Source organism: Mirounga angustirostris, unplaced genomic scaffold (genome assembly GCF_029215605.1).
Source record: "Mirounga angustirostris isolate CCGP_5_RB_7025 unplaced genomic scaffold, mMirAng1.0.hap1 SCAF_13, whole genome shotgun sequence".
Classification (NCBI taxonomy): domain Eukaryota; kingdom Metazoa; phylum Chordata; class Mammalia; order Carnivora; family Phocidae; genus Mirounga; species Mirounga angustirostris.
The window spans coordinates 89,918,879-89,937,558 of NW_026991721.1; the positions used below are offsets into that span (position 1 = coordinate 89,918,879).

General features: G+C 39.7%; 2 protein-coding genes across 2 annotated transcripts in view; one reads left to right on the forward strand and one right to left on the reverse strand.

The window, feature by feature from the left end:
• Positions 1-470: 470 nt before the first annotated feature.
• On the reverse strand, positions 471-11,871 carry SPA17 (sperm autoantigenic protein 17). Its single transcript, XM_045892855.3, has 5 exons — positions 11,694-11,871; positions 10,374-10,554; positions 5,000-5,070; positions 3,079-3,165; positions 471-806 (listed from the first exon to the last, which is right to left on the reverse strand). The coding sequence occupies exons 2-5, from the start codon at positions 10,525-10,527 to the stop codon at positions 666-668; spliced, it is 453 nt and encodes a 150-aa protein (XP_045748811.1). The 5' UTR covers positions 10,528-10,554; positions 11,694-11,871; the 3' UTR covers positions 471-665.
• Positions 11,872-11,881: 10 nt separating this feature from the next.
• The window catches only part of SIAE (sialic acid acetylesterase), a 38,211-nt gene continuing 31,412 nt past the window's right edge, over positions 11,882-18,680 (forward strand). The window contains exons 1-2 of the mRNA XM_045894792.3: positions 11,882-12,036; positions 15,781-15,942. Of these exons, the coding sequence (XP_045750748.1) occupies positions 11,970-12,036; positions 15,781-15,942 (229 nt within the window). The 5' untranslated portion in view covers positions 11,882-11,969. The remainder of the gene's footprint in view (positions 12,037-15,780; positions 15,943-18,680) is intronic.

Below are 18,680 nucleotides of genomic sequence, written 5' to 3' on the forward strand. Positions count from 1 at the left end.
TGTATTCGTCTTATTCTGTGTGGTTCTGGAGAGCAAGATAATAAAAAAGTGTCTGCGGCATGGGTGTAGGAACAGATATTCACTACTAAATCCCAGCACATGTTTTGGGCTCAATACATTTTGCAATAAATGACTGCATGCCTGCATGACAAATGAAAACATATGGATGAAACTTACAGGGAGGCAGATTTTGGATTCAGCTTATCTTTTCAATAATTTGAGTTATTCAAAAATTAAATGGACTTTGCTTGAAAGGCAGTAAAATTCTCTATCACCAGGAGTGAACCAGGAGCAGAAAGACCATTTTTCAGGGATGTGATAGAGGATTTATTCATTGGGTAATGGTTAGACCACCTAACCACTGAGAGTCCTGAAAACTCAGATATGTCAGTTCTATAACTTTAAATCCAGGGGTCTTTATACAGAGACTTGGGAGAAGTATAAATAAGACTCATGAACTCAGAGAAATCTTTAAGAGGCATGTGTTCAATGGCATGTTTATTAAACAAATGCTCATGACAGATTTTCACAACAGCAACAAATGTTATTTCACTACATCAAATCTCCCTTACTAAGAAAAAAAACCAATAATCACAACGAGGTTGATGGATCTGGATGATTTTTTCATGTTTTTTCTGGGGAGCGGGGGAGTAAAACCAGTCTTCTCATTTATTTTCTTCTCTTTTCTCTTGAGCTTCACCCGATTTCATTCTCTTCACCTCCTCTCTGGCTAAGTGTGCCCGGAAGACTGCTTGGATTTTTAGAGCAGCGTTCTCCTCTTTTGCTTTTTCTTCTTCAGAAGGTTCCTTCATGGAAAGGAGAAAAATTAAGAGACTTCTTAAATATCCAATATTTTGATGCCATAAAAATAACTGCATAAATTTAATCAATATAGGGACGTAACAATCGAGATCTGTTGCTCCCTAAGGGAATTTTATATACTGTCACGTTGTGTATGTTCCAAACGGTGAGTGCCAAAATAGCAGGCATTTTGTTTTCTCATTCTTTAATATGTCTCTGCAATAAATGATCAGTGCCAACTTCCCCCCTCAAAATAGCTCCTATTTAACAGTTTCCTGAGCAATGACATTTTTTTTGGGGAAAATAAGTAAGAATCCTTGAAGCATATAAAAATGTCAAGAATAGTAAATGTGCTATTTCAAAATAATCATGATTACATGAAATTAATTTCTTAATTTTTCAATGATTAACTCATCAGAATCATACATGTAAAGTGGACTGCCAAGGAGAAATCCTTTTAGTCCAAAAATGTCAGTTTTAGGGTGGTTGGCTGAACTTCCGTATATAGTTTTTTTTTTTTTTTTTTTTTTAATCTAGGTAGAGGGGTGCCTGGGTTGCTCAGTCCCTTGAGGATCTGGTCTTGATTTCGGTTCAGGTCATGATCTCAGGGTCCTGGGATCGAGCCCTGCATTGGGTTTCATGCTCACCAAGGAGTCTGCTTATCTCTGTCTCTCTGCTCTTCCCCCTGCCCTCTCTCTCAAATGAATAAATAAATAAAAATATTTCAAAAAAATAAAATTTAGGTATAGTTTATCTAAATTACAGACAATGAAACACACAGATCTTAAGTGTCTAACTCAATAGATAGTTTGGTTTTTTTTTAAGATTTTATTTATTTATTTGTCAGAGAGAGAGCACAAGCAGGGGGAGCGGCAGAGGAAGAGGAGAAGCAGGTTCCCCACTGAGCAGGGAGCCTGATGGGGGGCTCGATCCCAGGGTCCTGGGATCATGACCCGAGCTGAAGGCAGACGCTTAACCGAGGTGTCCCGGTACATATATATATATATATATATATATTTTTAAAGATTTCATTTATTTACTTGTCAGAGACAAAGAGCAAGCGAGCACAAGCAAGGGGAGTGGCAGGCAGAGGGAGAAGTAGACTCCCCGCTGAGCAAGGAGCCCGAAGCAGGACTCGATCCCAGGGCCCTGGGATCATGACCTGAGCCAAAGGCAGATGCTTAACTGACTGAACCACCCAGATGTACCGATATATAGTTTCTGATATATCATTTAAAATTATAACCGTGATACATATACATTTAAAAACTTAAATGCCAGGGCGCCTGGGTGGCTCAGTCCATTAAGCATCTGCCTTCGGCTCAGGTTATGATCCCAGGGTCCTGGGATCCAGCCCCATGTCGGGCTCTCTGCTCAGCAGGAACCTGCTTCTCTCTCTCCCTGCCACTCCCCCTGCTTGTACTCTCTCTCTGTCAAATAAATAAATAAAATCTTAAAAAAAAATTAAAAAAATGAAAACTTAAATGCTACTCGTAGTGAAAGTTTTCTCCCCCTTTCCAAATCTACTCCTAAGATGTAACCATTATTATGGATTGAGTATATATAACTTTCCAAAATTTCTCTGTATAAAAAGTATTCTTATGGGTATATACATGGCTTTTTATTTTAAAAATGAGATCATACTAATTATAATGTTCCCAACTACTTTTTCCTTGGTAACTATGTATCTTGGTTCTCTTTTCTATTATTATTCAGTATGTAACTCTGCCCATTCTTCTTCTTTTATGACACCATTGTATTACATTGTACTAACGACTTGATTTATCTACTCAGTCTCCTGTTGATGGACCTTTGGATTGTTTACACCCCTCACCCCATTAAAAAAACAATGAGGCAAATCTAGCTTTCAAACTTCTTAATGCAAACAGAATGGTATTAAACCCTCTGAGATGATGCCCCAGTATGGGCAAATGAATTATAATGAAGTTGGAAATCAGTGAGATCTCAACTCAAAGTCATGAAAAGCTGAGTAAGGGCAACTACTAAAGATGTAAGGAAATGGGGGAGATTTCCCCACCCATTGACAGTCTTGGAAAAAAAGATTTTATTTTTAAGGGGAAGAAGGAGTTTTCCTTTATGATAGGCATAGCTAAAAATGATCCACCAGTTAGTTTATCATGATGCTAGTTATCTAGAAAGCAAAATCATAATTTTAGCAATATGGATAACAGACTGGATTCATATTTGGAGTATAATTTTAAATTGAGTGATATGATTCTTGTAGGAATCTAATAGTATATGGAAAGCATAACTTACTAAGGCTGTGACTGGTGTCTCATCCTCTTTCACAGGTGTGTGAGACTTTTCTTTTTCGGACTCACAATTCTCAGGTGATTCATGATCCTGGAAGAGGGGTGACAGGGCCAAACAGGCAATATTCCAAAACAGTAAAGTCTTGGATCAAACTGCTTCAAGTCATTAAATATTGCTGTATGTTATTGAGAAGTAGTAGGAATTAAATACCCACTGATTTTTTTTTAAAAAAAGGGAAGTAGGTTGGAAAAAAAAGAGAAATAAATGAAAACTCACAAGGGAATATGCATAAACAAATATAACCAAGGAATCGGTGAAAAATGTTTGATTTTTTGTTTTTGGAATGTGTGCAACATTATCTCATATGCAAAACAAGCTATTGTCTTATACTAAAAGTTGTTAAGATGCTGTAATGAATCTTGAACAAAGTATAAAAAAGAAGTGCTGTTAGTTTTTAAAATAAGAGCAAAATGCATGCCACTGTGTCCCGTAGTGTGAGGTCAAGTTGACTTTTTAAAGAAGTCTGTAGATTAAAAACCATGTCAAAGAGGTGAGTTCTGCTTTGGGGAACCATTTAAGTAAAAAAGGGAAATCAGCTCTGCCTATTTTGACATGGTTATTGAAATCTTCCACCAAAATGGAGGCATTGCTAATTCACAACCTATGGGAAGAGTTTCTTTAATCCATAAAACAGAAATTTGAAGACATATAAGCTAATTAAGTAAAGCCTTTAGAATTCAAAAGAGATTAAAAAACAAAACAAAACAACAACAAACCACCCTGAAATTGCTATGTGACACAAAGATTTAAAACTTTTTGATATTATTCCTTTGATTGAAATAAAACATGAACACAGAGAATCTTGTTAAAAGACTAGATGGAAACAAACTAAACACCCCCATATCTGGCAGGCACAAATGGATGGAACTTCACTTTTGAACTCATGGAATAAGTGACAGGTATTTCCCCAGGAAATTCCCCAAATCTACTGGGGAACACCATCAAAACTTGAACTTGGCTAATTCCTTTTAATTCTAATATCTGATGGTACTTTGTGGCTAATGTATTATCTCAGTTGTCTAGAAGAGTGCTTCTCAGACTTGAATGTACCTACAAGTTACTTTGCGGAGCTTTTTAAAGTTCAGCTTCCAACTTGCAGACCTGGAGTAGGGCCTGAGACAGAATTTCCATCAAGTTCCCAGTTAGTGGCTGCCAATGATGCAGGGTCGCACACAGCCTTTCTCAGCCAGTGTTCCTCTTCTGGACCACAGAACACAGAATGATTTGAGTGACTATTCTCTCAGTTCTCTCAAGGATGGTACATAATTAGAGTCATTCTAGGAACAAAGGAGGGGCACTGATTCCTTACATGCAATGAGCACCTTTGGCTTAGGGCTTAATTATTTTGACGAACCTTGGCTGAAAAAGGCTGATTCTAAGAATGCTGCTAAAGAGAAGGTAGGGTCAGTCTCTGAACAGATTAGCTTTGTAGAAAAAACTCTACCATTATGAATTTAAATTCTAATCAGGCTTTTGTAAGATGTCAATGATGATGAAACAACTGGATAAATGGTGTTTTATGAAATGCCATTCATTAATTCAACAAATATTTATTGAGGATCTGCTATTGCTAAACATTGTGATACCCAATACAATCTGAAGAATAAATGAGAGTAGTTATTCTGTAACTTTCAAGTACATTCTTCCTGTTGATCACCTTTCAATTTCAGCTAAGCATCTGTCCACGATTCAGATACTTCAGAAAAAAATTTCTTGTCAGAAAGAACAGCATAATTAAAAAGGTTTAATAAGATATTTGTGATGCCTTTCATGATGTTCATGATTCTGGGGAGATTGCAATATTCTCTGTTTTGGAGACAGGGAGAAGAAAATAACCAAATCCACAAGTTTCATGGGACCATACCTTGAATGCATGGTTGTTATAGAAGCGGTCATCTACCTTAGTCCCCCATTCTGCTGGGTCAAAGTTGGTTTCTAAATAATAAAAATATAATAATTTCAGACTTATTTTGAGTCCACTAAAGTAAATCCAGAATAGTAACACAAAACAAGTTTTCTTTTTCAAACCACAAGTTCTTTACTGCCAGCTGAAAATCTTATTATGTACATAGCCTAACACTGTAAACATAAGCAGTGATCACAGAATATATGATGATGAATTAAACATTAGATGAGCCCTTGGGGATATTTAGAAAGGCAGTAAAGAAACATAATTGCTGCCTTCATAGAATTTATAATAAAATGGGAAAGAGAGAGAGAACGAATGCCAATACTTAAATATAAATACAGAAACTCATAAACATGTATCAGTAAACACAGGAAAATGTATAAATGCTAAACAGCAAGGAAGTTTGGAAAAGTAAAGAATGGGAGAGGTTTTTAAAAAATGAGGCATATTATGTAGTCAGTAGACATAGACAGGCAGAAGTATTTATATTTAAGCAGAATTTTTCTTTAACTTTCCATTATAAACAATTTCAAACTTAGAAAGTAGAGAGAATAATATAACAAATTCTCATGTGCACACTACTCAGATTCAATAATTATAAACTCATGATTTATCTTATTTTATCTGTAGCTTCACTCAATTACCCACACTTTCTTCTGATTATTTTCAAGCCAGTTCTAGGCACCCTATTGTTTTATCTACAAATAGTTATTTTAGTGTGTATCTCTAAGATATAAAGCCACAATACCATTATCACATCTAAAAATACTAACAATAATGCCTTAATAGCAGCTATCCAAATTTCCCCTATTGTCTAATATATTCTTTGCTTATTTTTTTTTACTGTTGATTTGTTCAAATCAAAACCCAAACAGTGGGCACACACAGCCTTTCCCATCTCTTTTAATTGAAAGAGATTTTCACCTATCTCCCAGCCCACATTTTTTCCTTGCAATGTTTTTGTTGAGGAAATTGGATCATTTTTCCTTTGGAGTTTTCCACAGTTTAGATATTTCTGATTCCATTCCCGTGAGGACTTTTAACAAGTTCCTTTGCTTTTGAATTTCCTGTAGCTGATTCAGGATTGATTGATTGATTGATTGATTGATTTATTTATTTATTTGGCAAGCATACTTTATAGAAAGTTCAGTGTAATTGTCAGGATATACATAATATCTGGTTGTCTCTCTTTTTATAATCTTTAAGGGCCCATTGATGATGACTGCTTAGATCACTTCTTTAGGGGTTGCAAAATGGCAATGTTCTTATTTGATCAGTACTTCTTTATTTCTGGAATAATCAGTAAAGAAAAACTTACCCATATCAACTATTGGTTACCCTGACATACAGTTCGTACAGAAAAGGCAGGTTAAAGGTTTGATTCTTTCCCTTTATTGACCAGTTTACAGAATAATCAGTTGGTTCCTTAGGATCCTCTTAAGGAGGTTTTATTTGTTTGTTTGTTTTGATCATTATGAACAAATGAATATTTAAGAAATTGGATCAACTTCAATCCATTACATTTATTATTCTTCTCGATGCTCTAATTGTCCAAAATTGGCCATTAGGAGCTCATTCAGGTGTTCAGATGCTCCTTAGTCCTTTGGAAACAGCTCTAGTAATCTTTTATAGTTTCCTTATTTTCTGGTATGATAAGATGTTCAGGCTTAACTTGCATATTTCCTGACCAATTCACAGAATTAGGTAGTTCTCTAAGAAGAAGTCTTGGTTCCTGGGAAATGGTAGCTAGAGGCCACAGTCTAGAGGCTAGGTGCTCACTGGTACTGGGTCATTGCTTTGTGGCCTTTTAAAATATGCATAGAGTTAGAAAACATTATTTTTTTATTTTTAAAGAGAAAATATATCGAGGTCACACTGATATTTTTCTGTTCAAATTTAGGATTACAGGATTTTATTAACTTCCTTAATTTTTATATCTGTTTGTCATTTTTCTTATGCTAAAAATCTTATTCCTAATAATAGTAGGATAGTGACTTATTTGCTATGTCCTACAGTGTATAAAAACTATAATTATACTATAATTATAATTATACTATGATATTATTAACAATGATTACTGAAAACAATTCAAGACTTTTTAACTTCATTTTGTCTTTAGGCTATATCCACTAGGGATGTACAGTCAAATTACTGTGTTATAAAGTCACTTGAAATAATTCTTTTCTGTGTGGTTATGTCTACCCATTCAATACTAGCTACGTTTGTTTCACTTTGCTTCTAAACTTTAGAGTTTGCTTAACAATTTTACAATTTATTTCCACTTTAAACTATGTTAAACATTTATGATTTTGAATTCAAGATATATTCAGAGAAGTCTAGCTTCTGTCCTGTTCCCTCCACTCTGTTACTTCTCCTTCAGATGTAAATGTAAATTTTTAAAAGACTTATTTTTCCATTTAAAAATATAAATGAATACCTATATATTTGTATTCACACCCCTTTGTTAGATAATTGGTAGCATACTAAGCATACTTCTTTTTCTTTTTGTTAAAGATTTTATTTATTTGAAAGAGAGAGTGAGCAAGAGAGAGAGACAGAGAGCGCGGGAGGGCGCGCATGAGTGGGGTGAATGGCAGAGGGAGAAACAGGCTCTCCACTGAGCAGGGAGCCTGATGCAGGGCTTGATCCCGGGACTCTGTGATCATGACCTGAGCTGAAGGTAGATAGATGCTTAACCCACTGAGCCACCCAGGCGCCCCTAAACATACTTTTTTTCTACCTTACTTTTTTCACCCAATATATCCTGAAGATCACTCCATAGCAACATATAGAGATCTTCCTCATTCTGGTTTTGTTCGTTTGTTTTACAGTTGTATATAATTCCACTGTGTGGATGTCCTCTAGTTTATTCAACAAATCCCCTATGACGGATATTTGGATTGTTTCCTCGAATAATGAGGAAATGAAAAGGGTAGAAGTTGAATTTCTATGTCAAATTCTCTTCCTTGGTGTTATTATCATTTTGTGTCTCCTCCAGCAATGTATATGACTGTTATTTCCTCTCTAGCCTTGTTGGAATAAATTGGCAAACTTTTGGCTTTTTGCCAGTCTGATGGGGGGTGGGGGTGGGTAGTGATCCTCACTGTAGTTTTGATTTGGGCTTCTGTTGTTATGGGTTAATTTTAGTATGTTCTCATATGTTAAGGGCCATTTGCATTTTTTGTGTGTTTTGCTCGTATCTCTTGACCATTGTTTTCTATAAGGTTATTAGTTTTTTCTTCAGTATTTTTACAAGCCTTTAGTTATTATGTTTATTAACCCATTGTGATATAAATTACAAATATTTTTCCTCAGTTTGTCATTTGTAGTTTCATTTTTCTTATGGTGATTTTGTCATGTAAAAGTTTACTTTTACGTAGTCAATCTTATCAGTCTTTTCCCCTAATTGCTTTTGAATAAGTAAATATAGCTACTTAGCTAGCAAAATTTTTTCCTCTTTTATATTACAGAGAAATTCACCCATGTTTCCATCTAGTATTTGTATGGTTTCATGAAAAAAATAATTTAAATCTTCAGTCAGTTTGGAACTTACCCTGGTGTATGATGTAAGGAAAAGATCCAATTTTATCTTTTTCTATCTTTATCTCAACATCATTTAATAAAAAGTCTACCTTTTCCCTAGTGATTTCAGATACTACTTAAATCAAATGCTAACACGTTTTCTGTCAGAAAAATCAAAATTAGGACTAATAACTACCTATGAAGAATGCTGGCCAGGGAGTTCTTTCATTGTGGGAGAGACAGGGCTAGAGGACTTTTTTCTTCCCTTTTAGAGACTACATTCTGTTACTTGTATCAGTTGGACAATTCGCCTTTGGTTTGCATGAGTGGAAATGGGTATGGTGCTTCAATTTTTTTTAATAGTTTTGTCTAGTTTTTAATCGTTAGAGACTAGTATTCTGAGACCATTAATCTGAATCACCAATTTCTTTAATTATCATGATCCACTAACAATGACTCAAATGTTTGTGTAATGGGACAGTTCTGAGATCTAAAATTAAATAAATGACTAAAGACCTTTTACTCATGAATTTGTAAAATTAATGTTATAATAACAAAGTTAAATTAATGTTCATTATAATTCACTTCTCACCCTAAAAGATTTCTCTTAATAGCTTTTTAGTGGCACATACGTTTCAGATTGTGCAACAAATATTCACACTGACTGGATATGGAAAAGACCAGCAACATTCAGGAAATTGGCAGAGATTCTGAGCTCTGCCAGGGTTGAGCAAAGAAGACAAGATGGTGGAGCTGTGCAGTGTGTATGGGGGTTGCTTCATTTCAAACCTGTGGGAGGTTTCCTTCTTCTGGAAAATGATTTGAAATCAAATGCTTACTTACTTGTAGTTACTTCTAGTCACCTTTACCACTTTGTTGGAATGATGGAAACAGTTTATACAAAATGGTTGTTCTAGTCAAGAAGGGGTTTTTAAATAGAAATGTATAGCTGTAATAATTCCCATTTTGACTACTGGATCAGGTCTTGATAGTTATGAACCTTCAAGGCTGGGAATTTGGACATTTTATTTCTGGAAGTGAAGAAACTGCTTTGGCTCTCAGCCAAAGAGTCACTGTTAGTATGAATCTGGGCAGGATGGGACCTTGGGAGAATAGAGAAAAGATATAAATTACCTTCTCAAGCTGGAATTTCATTTTTTATTTTTTAAGTAGGCTCCACACCCGGTGTGGAGCCCAATGTGGGGCTTGAGTTCATGACCCCAAGACCAAGACCTGAGCCAAAATCAAGAGTCAGATGCTTAACTGGCTGAGCCACCCAGGCACCCCTGGAATTTCACTTTAAAAGCAGTGTTTCTCTGTGACTTTTTGCAGACTAGTTTCACATACCCCAGCAAATACTAATCTATTTAATCTAAGGAGCATAGAATTATTTTTTACAACACTTATAATACTTTCAAGAAAGAAGAGTCACCATGTAAAGAAAACCACAAACTCTCCTCCCAGGAGGACTAGACAGTCAACTGCCTGGCATGCACTGGAACAGCCTGTTGGAAAATGGAGAGTTAGACTGGATGATCTCTTGAGGTTTCCTTCCACCCAGCGTGTCCATGAAGTATACAATGAAGAAGGTCTGTGTAATCAACTGGTAATCTTCAATAATGTGAAATAACGTGATTTAAGAGAACCTGTCATAAAGGCACATGTTTTCAATAGCAAGAACTGTTACTCGAAGCTACCTGCCTCATAAAGGCTTTCTATGGAATGAGGATGGTCTTAAGCCAGTTTCACCATAACCAAATGCTTAGTCTCTGACTTAAAAAAAAATGCCTATTTAAAAAAAGCTTACTCTCTCGTTTCTCTAGAAGATTTTCAAAATACGCTGCTGCAAAAGCTGGTATATTTTCTGGTTGCTCCCTCAGAATCTCGCGTGTCAGCCCTTCAAGAAGATTCCCAAATCCTTGTGGAATTCGGTAGTGGGTGTTGGAGAATGGAATCGACATCTCCTTGGAAGGAACTGCCTGTTGTACCTAGAGATGCATTAGAGAGTACAGTCTTTAAATTTGTCTGATTTTATTTATATAATCACAATGATGACAACAAATTATTCCTGAGCCCCAAATTTTCTGGACTTCAATTCTTTCCCCTGAACACAACCCCAATCCATCATTTCTTCGAGTTTTGAACTCTCCATTATTAATTAGAATCTTACAAATACAGACTCATTTACTAGGCCAAGTCATTTTTTTAAATTACAAAAACCACAGATTTTTCACTATAACACTAAGTACTTTTTCTCTCTGTCCCTCTTGCCTTTAAAAGGTGAGGGTAATTTCTGCTATCCCACAGGAACTCAGAGAGAAGCATTGTTAAAAATTCATCATAAATCGCTGAGAAGACACTGTTTGGGGTCTAAAATTAAAAAAAAAAACTGAATTAAGAACTAATCTTGGTTCTAGAAATTACTCTAGTTTGTTGAATGAAGAAGTTTAACACTTAGTCTTGCCCTTTGCTTCCACTTCGGGAGCACGACCTACAAAGCTCCGAAGCACTTACATACTCTGAAAGGGGCAGCAGGGTTAGAGGGGGGCGGAGGCAAGGTCATGAGTTTGCAGTCCTAGCGTCCAAGATTTGGGGATTCTTGTGTTTTCTGGTTTTGTCTTGACCAGGTCTTATCTTCCTGTCTTGGAATACAAGGACTGGATTAAGGATAGCTGCCAAGCAGCGGGTTGAGCTGCTGAGCGTGGCAACGACACTCAGGGACCTGGCCTTTTTGTGAAGGTGTCAATTTTTTGACAAGTCCACAAGCCGTGGGAGGGGTCTAGGTGAGGGACTAGATGGTTTAATGAGGCCCAATGTGTGGAGGATGATTTTCTGTTTTTGAGGGAACAGGAGATAAGGCATTGCGTCATTCTAGGGTTGTGAGAAGGACAGGTAACACCCTGAACCAGTCAGGGGAGTGGAGGGCGGTTGGAGGGGGAGCACCGGTCTATCGGGCGGCGGGACGTCGAGGATCTGGGGTTTCAGACTCTCTCGCAGAACGGGCTGCCTTGGCGCCCAATCTGCCCTCGCGATCCCGGAATGTGTCTGGGATCCTGAGAGAATGCGAGAGGCAAAGGAAAAAGGCGAGGTCTCGGATTTGGAGAGGAAGTGGGGTAAACCGCCTCACCTCTTCGTTCTCTCAGAGCTGGTGCAGATGGTTCCAGTTGTTATTTCCCGTTGCCGGGTAACCGTTTTTTGTTTTTGTTTTTTTTGAATTCGACTACGGCGGCCGGGAAGGGGGAGGCACGGCCTCGCCCGGCGGCCACGGACCGTCTTCGCGACCGAACGGCTTGGGAGGGGTGGGGCCAGGCCTCCCCGCCCCGCGCAGGCCCCGCCCACGGCCCCGGCCCCGCCTGGAGTCCGCGCCCGGAGTTCCGCGCCCGGGTGTCGGGTCCTCGCCGACATGGTAGTCCCGGGGTTTGTGTTGGGGCTGGTCCTGCCTTTAATCCTGCCGGCCGGCACAAGCGCAGGTGAGGCGGCCCGGCTCGGCCCAGGCCCTGCCGGTCAGCCTGCGCGGGCTCCGAGATCCCGCGTGCTCTGCCGGACGCGCGAACCGCGACCGCGGAGCCGGCCTCCTGACGCGGGCCTAGGCCGCAGGGGTCTGCCGGGCGGGAGTTCCGGCCGGTGCGCTTCCTCCACGCCCTTGCACCGTCGTCCTGATGCCCGGTGTGGCGCAGAGGGAGATGGGGTGTATCTGGGTGCGGAGGCCCAAATGTCCCAGACCGAGGCCTTTGGGGTCTTTGAATAGTCGCAGGGGAAGTCGAAGGGGGGTGTGTGTGTGTGTGAAGCTAGTTAGATGGTATTTGGAAACAGGTGATTGAGTCATCCACAGCATTTCCCTGCTGCCCCCTCAGCAGTACCCTTGGGGAGGGTTTGCTTCAAGCTTGGTTCCTTGGGGGAGTTATATTTGACTGGTTTAAGTGGTGATTAGGATTAGGAAATACAACCCCCTCACTAGCTCAGAGTATTTAAGGCTTAGCTTTGATTTCTGGCGCAGCTTACAGATATCGGTGGGGGGATAATAGGCGTGGCGTTGGGGAGGAGGGTGACTCACTTTGACTACTGTCCAGGGCAGATCCTGTCCTTTGAATACTCCAGGCTGGACACTGAGCCACAACCATGGAGAACCAGAAGGTGGAATCTGCCCGCTAATGCCAAGTAAAGTGATAATGCTGCACCTACTGTTTCCTTCAAACCATTCAAATAGTGGACCCCAAAGATCCCTGCTAAGAAGTGAAAGTTGAAGTGAGAATGGGGACAGGGTGCAGAAAAATGACTGTTGCTATACCTGAGAACCCAAAAGTACCCAGACTGAGACCAACTGTGGCCCATCAGTAGTGTCTCAGGCTTTAACAGAAGTGTAGACCAGCAGCACTCTGCATGGCACTTTGACTCTCATCCCCACTCAGTGACTTTTGAGTCCAGCATATGAGAGGAGAGTAGGGCCATTCTTTTATTAATTTTTCTGTTAAAGGCTGTTAACTTTAATGCCAGTACAGTGTTCTGTCTTCACTTTTGGGTCTTCCCATTACATTACTTGCATTAACAATGACTGTTTTTCATTAATGCTTTAAATTTTCTTTCCTTCTTGTTTGGTTGCATATCTTGGCATCTTTCTTTCCAGTCGTCCCGCCTGTGCCCATGTTGACTGTGTAATATTTGAAATGTATAAAAATACAGGAGCAATGAAACAAGAAAATGAATACCCAAGGGTGCTGCACCCAACTTAAGAACTAGAACATTGCATTTTATTGAGACTTTCTGGATGTTTCTCTCCAGTGCATCCACCAGGTCGTCACCAGAAGTAACTTAACCACTGTCCTAATTTTGTCAGTCTACTTTTAATGACTACTTTTAACTTCCCCAGAACGCTAATTCCTGTTTTCCACTCCAACACCCAAATGGAGGAAAAATTAAAGACCTAAAAAAAAAAAAAAAAATTCAAATGCTAAGTGTCTTGTGTTTGACAAAAAGAATGAGCAGTCCTGCCTCCTTTCCTATTCTCCTATTTTGTCCATTGCTCAATTCCTTGGTAATGTTCCACTGTCTACTCTTATTGGCTTGGAATGTGAGCTTTATAAGGGCAGGGAATATGACTTTTTTTTTTTTTTAAATTTACCACCAGTATCTAACTGCAGCAGAGTGGAAATTGCAGTAACTTTGGAATCAGGTGGCTTGGTTTCTAGTCCTGTCATAAACTACCTATGTGATTTCAGGTCGGTCAAAGGAGTTGACGTATGCTTAACACTGTGCCTGCCCCAAGTAAGCTCCCCAGTAAAACGTAAGCTCCCTGCTGCTAGCAGGGATTTTTGAATGTTTTTTTTTTTTTCTTTTCTTTCTTTTTCTTACTGTTAACAGCCTCAATGCTTAAAGTGGTGCCTGACACACAGTAGGCATCAATAAATATTTGTCGAATTAATTAATATGCAAGCTATTAACCTCAATTACCTAAGCTAGCCGGGTGTTAGTCTGTTGATCATGATTGTACGTAGGGGTGTGAAAGATTCTCTCTACCTTTAAAATTCTTTAACGCAGAATAGAGCCAGGCACAAGGAGGTCCAGTAAGTGTGTGTCGGCGAAAACAGATGGACTTGGAAAGATGTGTCCCCAGCCTGGAAGACAATGGCTGCACTCAGAGCGCCCTTTATTTGCACAGGCTCATGTGGGAGCAGACAGCCAGTTTCCTTCACTCTGTACCCACCCCACTCCCGTCTCTCTGCTTAGCTCTTAGCCCTTTAGTTTCCAGTTTTTGTTCCATATGAAGTACCTACCCAAGACTAGGCCCTCCCACACATGTGCCTCTCCCCTTCCCTCCAGCATGCTGCCAACCTGCTTATGCAATTGTGCGATGTTAGAGTCTCTTCTTAGAGCATTTTGCTTGTGGTAGCTGTGCATCTCCAGCCCATTATACAGCCTTCTGGATGATCTTTGGTTGTCATGTCGGTTTTTTGATGGAACTAAAACTCATGAGAGAGGGAGAGAGGATGTTGAGCGACTGGGCTGTTATTCACAGCACAGGACAAATAGGCTACCAGATCTGTGTAGGAGACCCCATTAACTCTACTGCCCTGCTAAGCTAGCCTAAGGGGCCATCCTTATTGGTAGCTTCCAGGGAGGAAAATGTCAACCTTGTTAGTTCTCATTCTCTTTCCTGCCTATCATTTTTGTTTAAAGCCCTTAAAAAAAAATCTTAACTTTGTTAATTATTTTCTTCTAGGGATTTTAGTCTGTTTTGTTCAGACAAATTGGGACATAACTTAAGAAGTTTTTTTTTTTCCCCCTTGTTAAGTTTTGATGAGGAACTCACTGGGATAATTTGGATAGATGCTTGTTATTAATAAAATACTTCAATATAGGCTGCATGTTAAAAATAGGAATGATCTCGTTAAAGTGAGTTCTTATTCAGTCTTGTTAGTGACTCTAGAATAGAATCTACAGTTTCAAGTGCTCTCCTTCTTGTGCTTTTTATATAATTTAGCTTGTGAAATGGGTAAAATTGAGATGGAAGACCTTCGTTCTGACATTTTGACCTTCTATTTCTCACTGACCTTATTATTTCATCTTATTTATCTGTATTTACCTTAGAAGGAAGGAGACATTGCAGATATTCATAAATGCTTATTTAGAATTTTCAGTGGGTTGTCAAAAAAAAAAACCACAGTAAGGGGAATTATTTGTGGGAAATCGACACTGGTAGGATGCAAAAGGGGAGATAAAGATTGGGGGGAAAGATAGGGAAGGCTGTGTTGGAGAGTGGCAGGTTTCTTTATTCCCAGCAACAAGGAGTGGGCGTGGTAATGGAAAGTAGGGGAAGGAAGTGGTTTATTTTTCTCATAAATACCATCTGTGGGGTGTATAAGAGGAGCGTGTTAGCAATTGGGGGGGGAGAGAGTGAAGCATCAGGGCCAAGCCCAAGGGCAAAGGCAGGTCAAGAGCTCTGAGGGGGAGGAGGCTGGTGGCACATTGGTTGCCCTAGGCTCTTTGAGTTTTCCTTTTATTGGTCACCGTGTACTATGCTGCATATCTTTGGCAACTGTTCTTGTTAGGTCACTCACCTAATTAGAAGGAATAAGATCTAGTTTTAGAAGATGAAAAGGACTGGATATATTCAAATTGCCCTGTATAAAGACTTTATGTTCCTTGCTGTTTAAGCAGCTTCAACTGGTGATGAATGTCCCAATGATGCTCTTCTAAGTGTTTGTTACATTTTTTAGATGTTGGTTTTCGCTTCGCCTCATACATCAATAATTACATGGTGCTGCAGAAGGAGCCTGCCGGGGCAGTGATTTGGGGCTATGGCACATCGGGGGCCACCGTGACGGTGACTCTGTACCAACAGCAGGAAGCCATCATGAAGAAAGTGACAAGTGTGAAAGGTAAGGCCGCTGGTCCTTTGTTCAGCTTTTGTCTTCTTCTGCCACCTGCTGGAGAATCTGGAAATGAATGCTTAGGCTCCAGCTCAGGTTATCCCAGTCATCCATTTATTCATCCATCCATAAAAATTTGAGTATTTACCATGTGTTGGGCCCTGGGGATACAAAGGAAATCAAGACAGAGTCAAAGTCCCTGCCCTCCAGGATCTCATGGAATAATGGGAATAGACACCAAGTCATCAAGTGCAGCGTGATCAATACTATGACGCAGGTGTTATATATGGTATCATGGGATGCAGAAGAGAAACATCTAACTCAGATTGGATGGTAAGAGATGGTTTCCACAGAAGGTGCCATTTGAACTGAACCGTAAATGGAGAGGCGGTATGGAGGAGGGCTGAAGAACCTAGGCTCTGGATTCCTGGCTTCAGGTTCTGACTCTGTCATATTATGACTATATAACCTCGGGCATGTTATTTAATGTCTCTGAGTCACAATTTCCTTATTTGTAAAGTGGAGATAATAATGATATTTAGGATTAGTGCGAGGATTACATGAGTTAACATGTGTAAAGTACTTAGAACGGTGCCAGGCACATAGGAAGTACTGAATAAATGTTAGCTGCCACTATTATTATTATTATTGTATTTAGTCAGTCAAATATTTATCAACTGATACAGTAATTAGCAAGATAGATGTGGTCTCTCTCTAAGGAAGCTTACAGATTAGGGGAGGAGAGAGAAAAATAATAATTGATGACAGGTGAGTGCGTTAGGTGCCACAGTCTAGAAGTGCAGTGTGCTCTGGGAGTGCTTAGGAGAGATAACTCACTTAGCCTAAGGTTTATCTTTAAAGATGAGTAGGGCAAACCAGGTAGGGGGCATAGCCTGGACGGAAGCATGGAGGCACCAGTGAGCACGGGTCCTTGGAGAAATGGCAAGCAGGGTGGTAGGCTTGAGCACCGGGGTATGTGCCTGCCGGCGGACGAAGGTTGGAAATGCAGGAACGCTTGTCTGTCACTGCTAAGGAGTGTATATTCTAATTGGGATTTTTGGATTTTAAGTAGCAAAATAACTCAGTCGGATTTGTATTTTGGAAAGATGACCCTGGCAGCACTGTGGAAAGTGGATCGGAGATCAGTAAGAGTAGAGGTGGTGGGCACTGTTAGCCAGTTATTATGAGATTCAGGCAATAGACAGTGAAGGCCTGACCCGAGATAGTGGCCGCAAGGATGTTCAAGAAGGTGAGAACCAGAAGCCTCCATGGGCAGACAGGTCCTACAAAGGATTCTCTGTCCAGAAGAGATAAAGCTGTGTAAGATAGCACGGGGAGGAGCGTAGCTGGAAGTTACTAGAGGCAGGAGGCCACAATCAGGGCTGGGTCAAGTGGAGACTGGGTCAGATCTCCGTCAGAGGTAGCGATATAGTTGTGGGGTGTGGAAGGTGGGAGACAGGTGGGGAAGGAGGCTACTCTGGAGAGCAGTGCGGTGAATGTGGGAGTTGGTGGTTGGAGCAGTGACTTGAGTATATACAACCAGGAAGCTTGTGGACATTCTTTTGGCCCTTGAAAACAAAGATTGCCTAATCAGTTCTGTCAATATCCAGTTGAGAGTGATCCAAACCCTGGTGCAGGCTCTTTGAAATTCATTTCCATTCAACAGACATTTTTAACTACTGTGTACCAGCCACAGATGCAAGGTGAGTGCTTCCAGTTCTTGGATTGTAACACTGTTTGAGGTAAGAATGTTACTGGGTGAGACTAGAAGAGTTAAAAGGGAAGCTTAAGCTGATTGAGAAGTTGTTCTCTGTTAGATTTAAATGCTGCTGGTGGCCTGTAGGATAAAATGAAGATGAGTTCAATTCAACAGATGAGCAGTTCTTTCTTTTTGTGGTTTGTCTATCTCAGAAATTAACAGCACAGAGTGTAAATACTGGTAATCTCAGTAAAGATGTCGAGTTAGAAGTCCAAAGAACCGCTGTAGTTTAAATACAATAAATAGATTTCCTTGGTGCCAATAATTAACATACCAATAAATATTTAGGAGACAGAGACTAAATAGTACTCTAATGGCAGATACAGAAGATGTGTGTGTGTGTATGCATATATATACGTATATACATATGTATGTGTGTGTACATATATATATATATATATATATATATACTTTATATATGTTTATTAGGCTCTCTACATTTGCTTGGTACAAAAGAAAGGTATTTATTTATTTATTTTTAATTTTTATTGTTATGTTAATCACTATACATTACATCATTAGTTTTTGATGTAGTGTTCCATGATTCATTGTTTGTGCATAACACCCAGTGCTCCATGCAGAATGTGCCCTCTTTAATACCCATCACCAGGCAACCCATCCTCCCACCCCCCACCCCTCTAGAACCCTCAGTTTGTTTTTCAGAGTCCATCATCTCCCATGGTTCGTCTCCCCCTCCGATTCCGCCCCCTTCATTCTTCCCCTCCTGCTATCTTCTTCTTTTTTTTTTCTTAACATATATTGCATTATTTGTTTCAGAGGTACAGATCTGTGATTCAACAGTCTTGCACAATTCACAGCGCTTACCAGAGCACATACCCTCCCCAATGTCTATCACCCAGCCACCCCATCCCTCCCATCCCACCCCGCACTCCAGCAACCCTCAGTTTGTTTCCTGAGATTAAGAATTCCTCATATCAATGAGGTCATGTGATACATGTCTTTCTCTGTTTGACTTATTTCGCTCAGC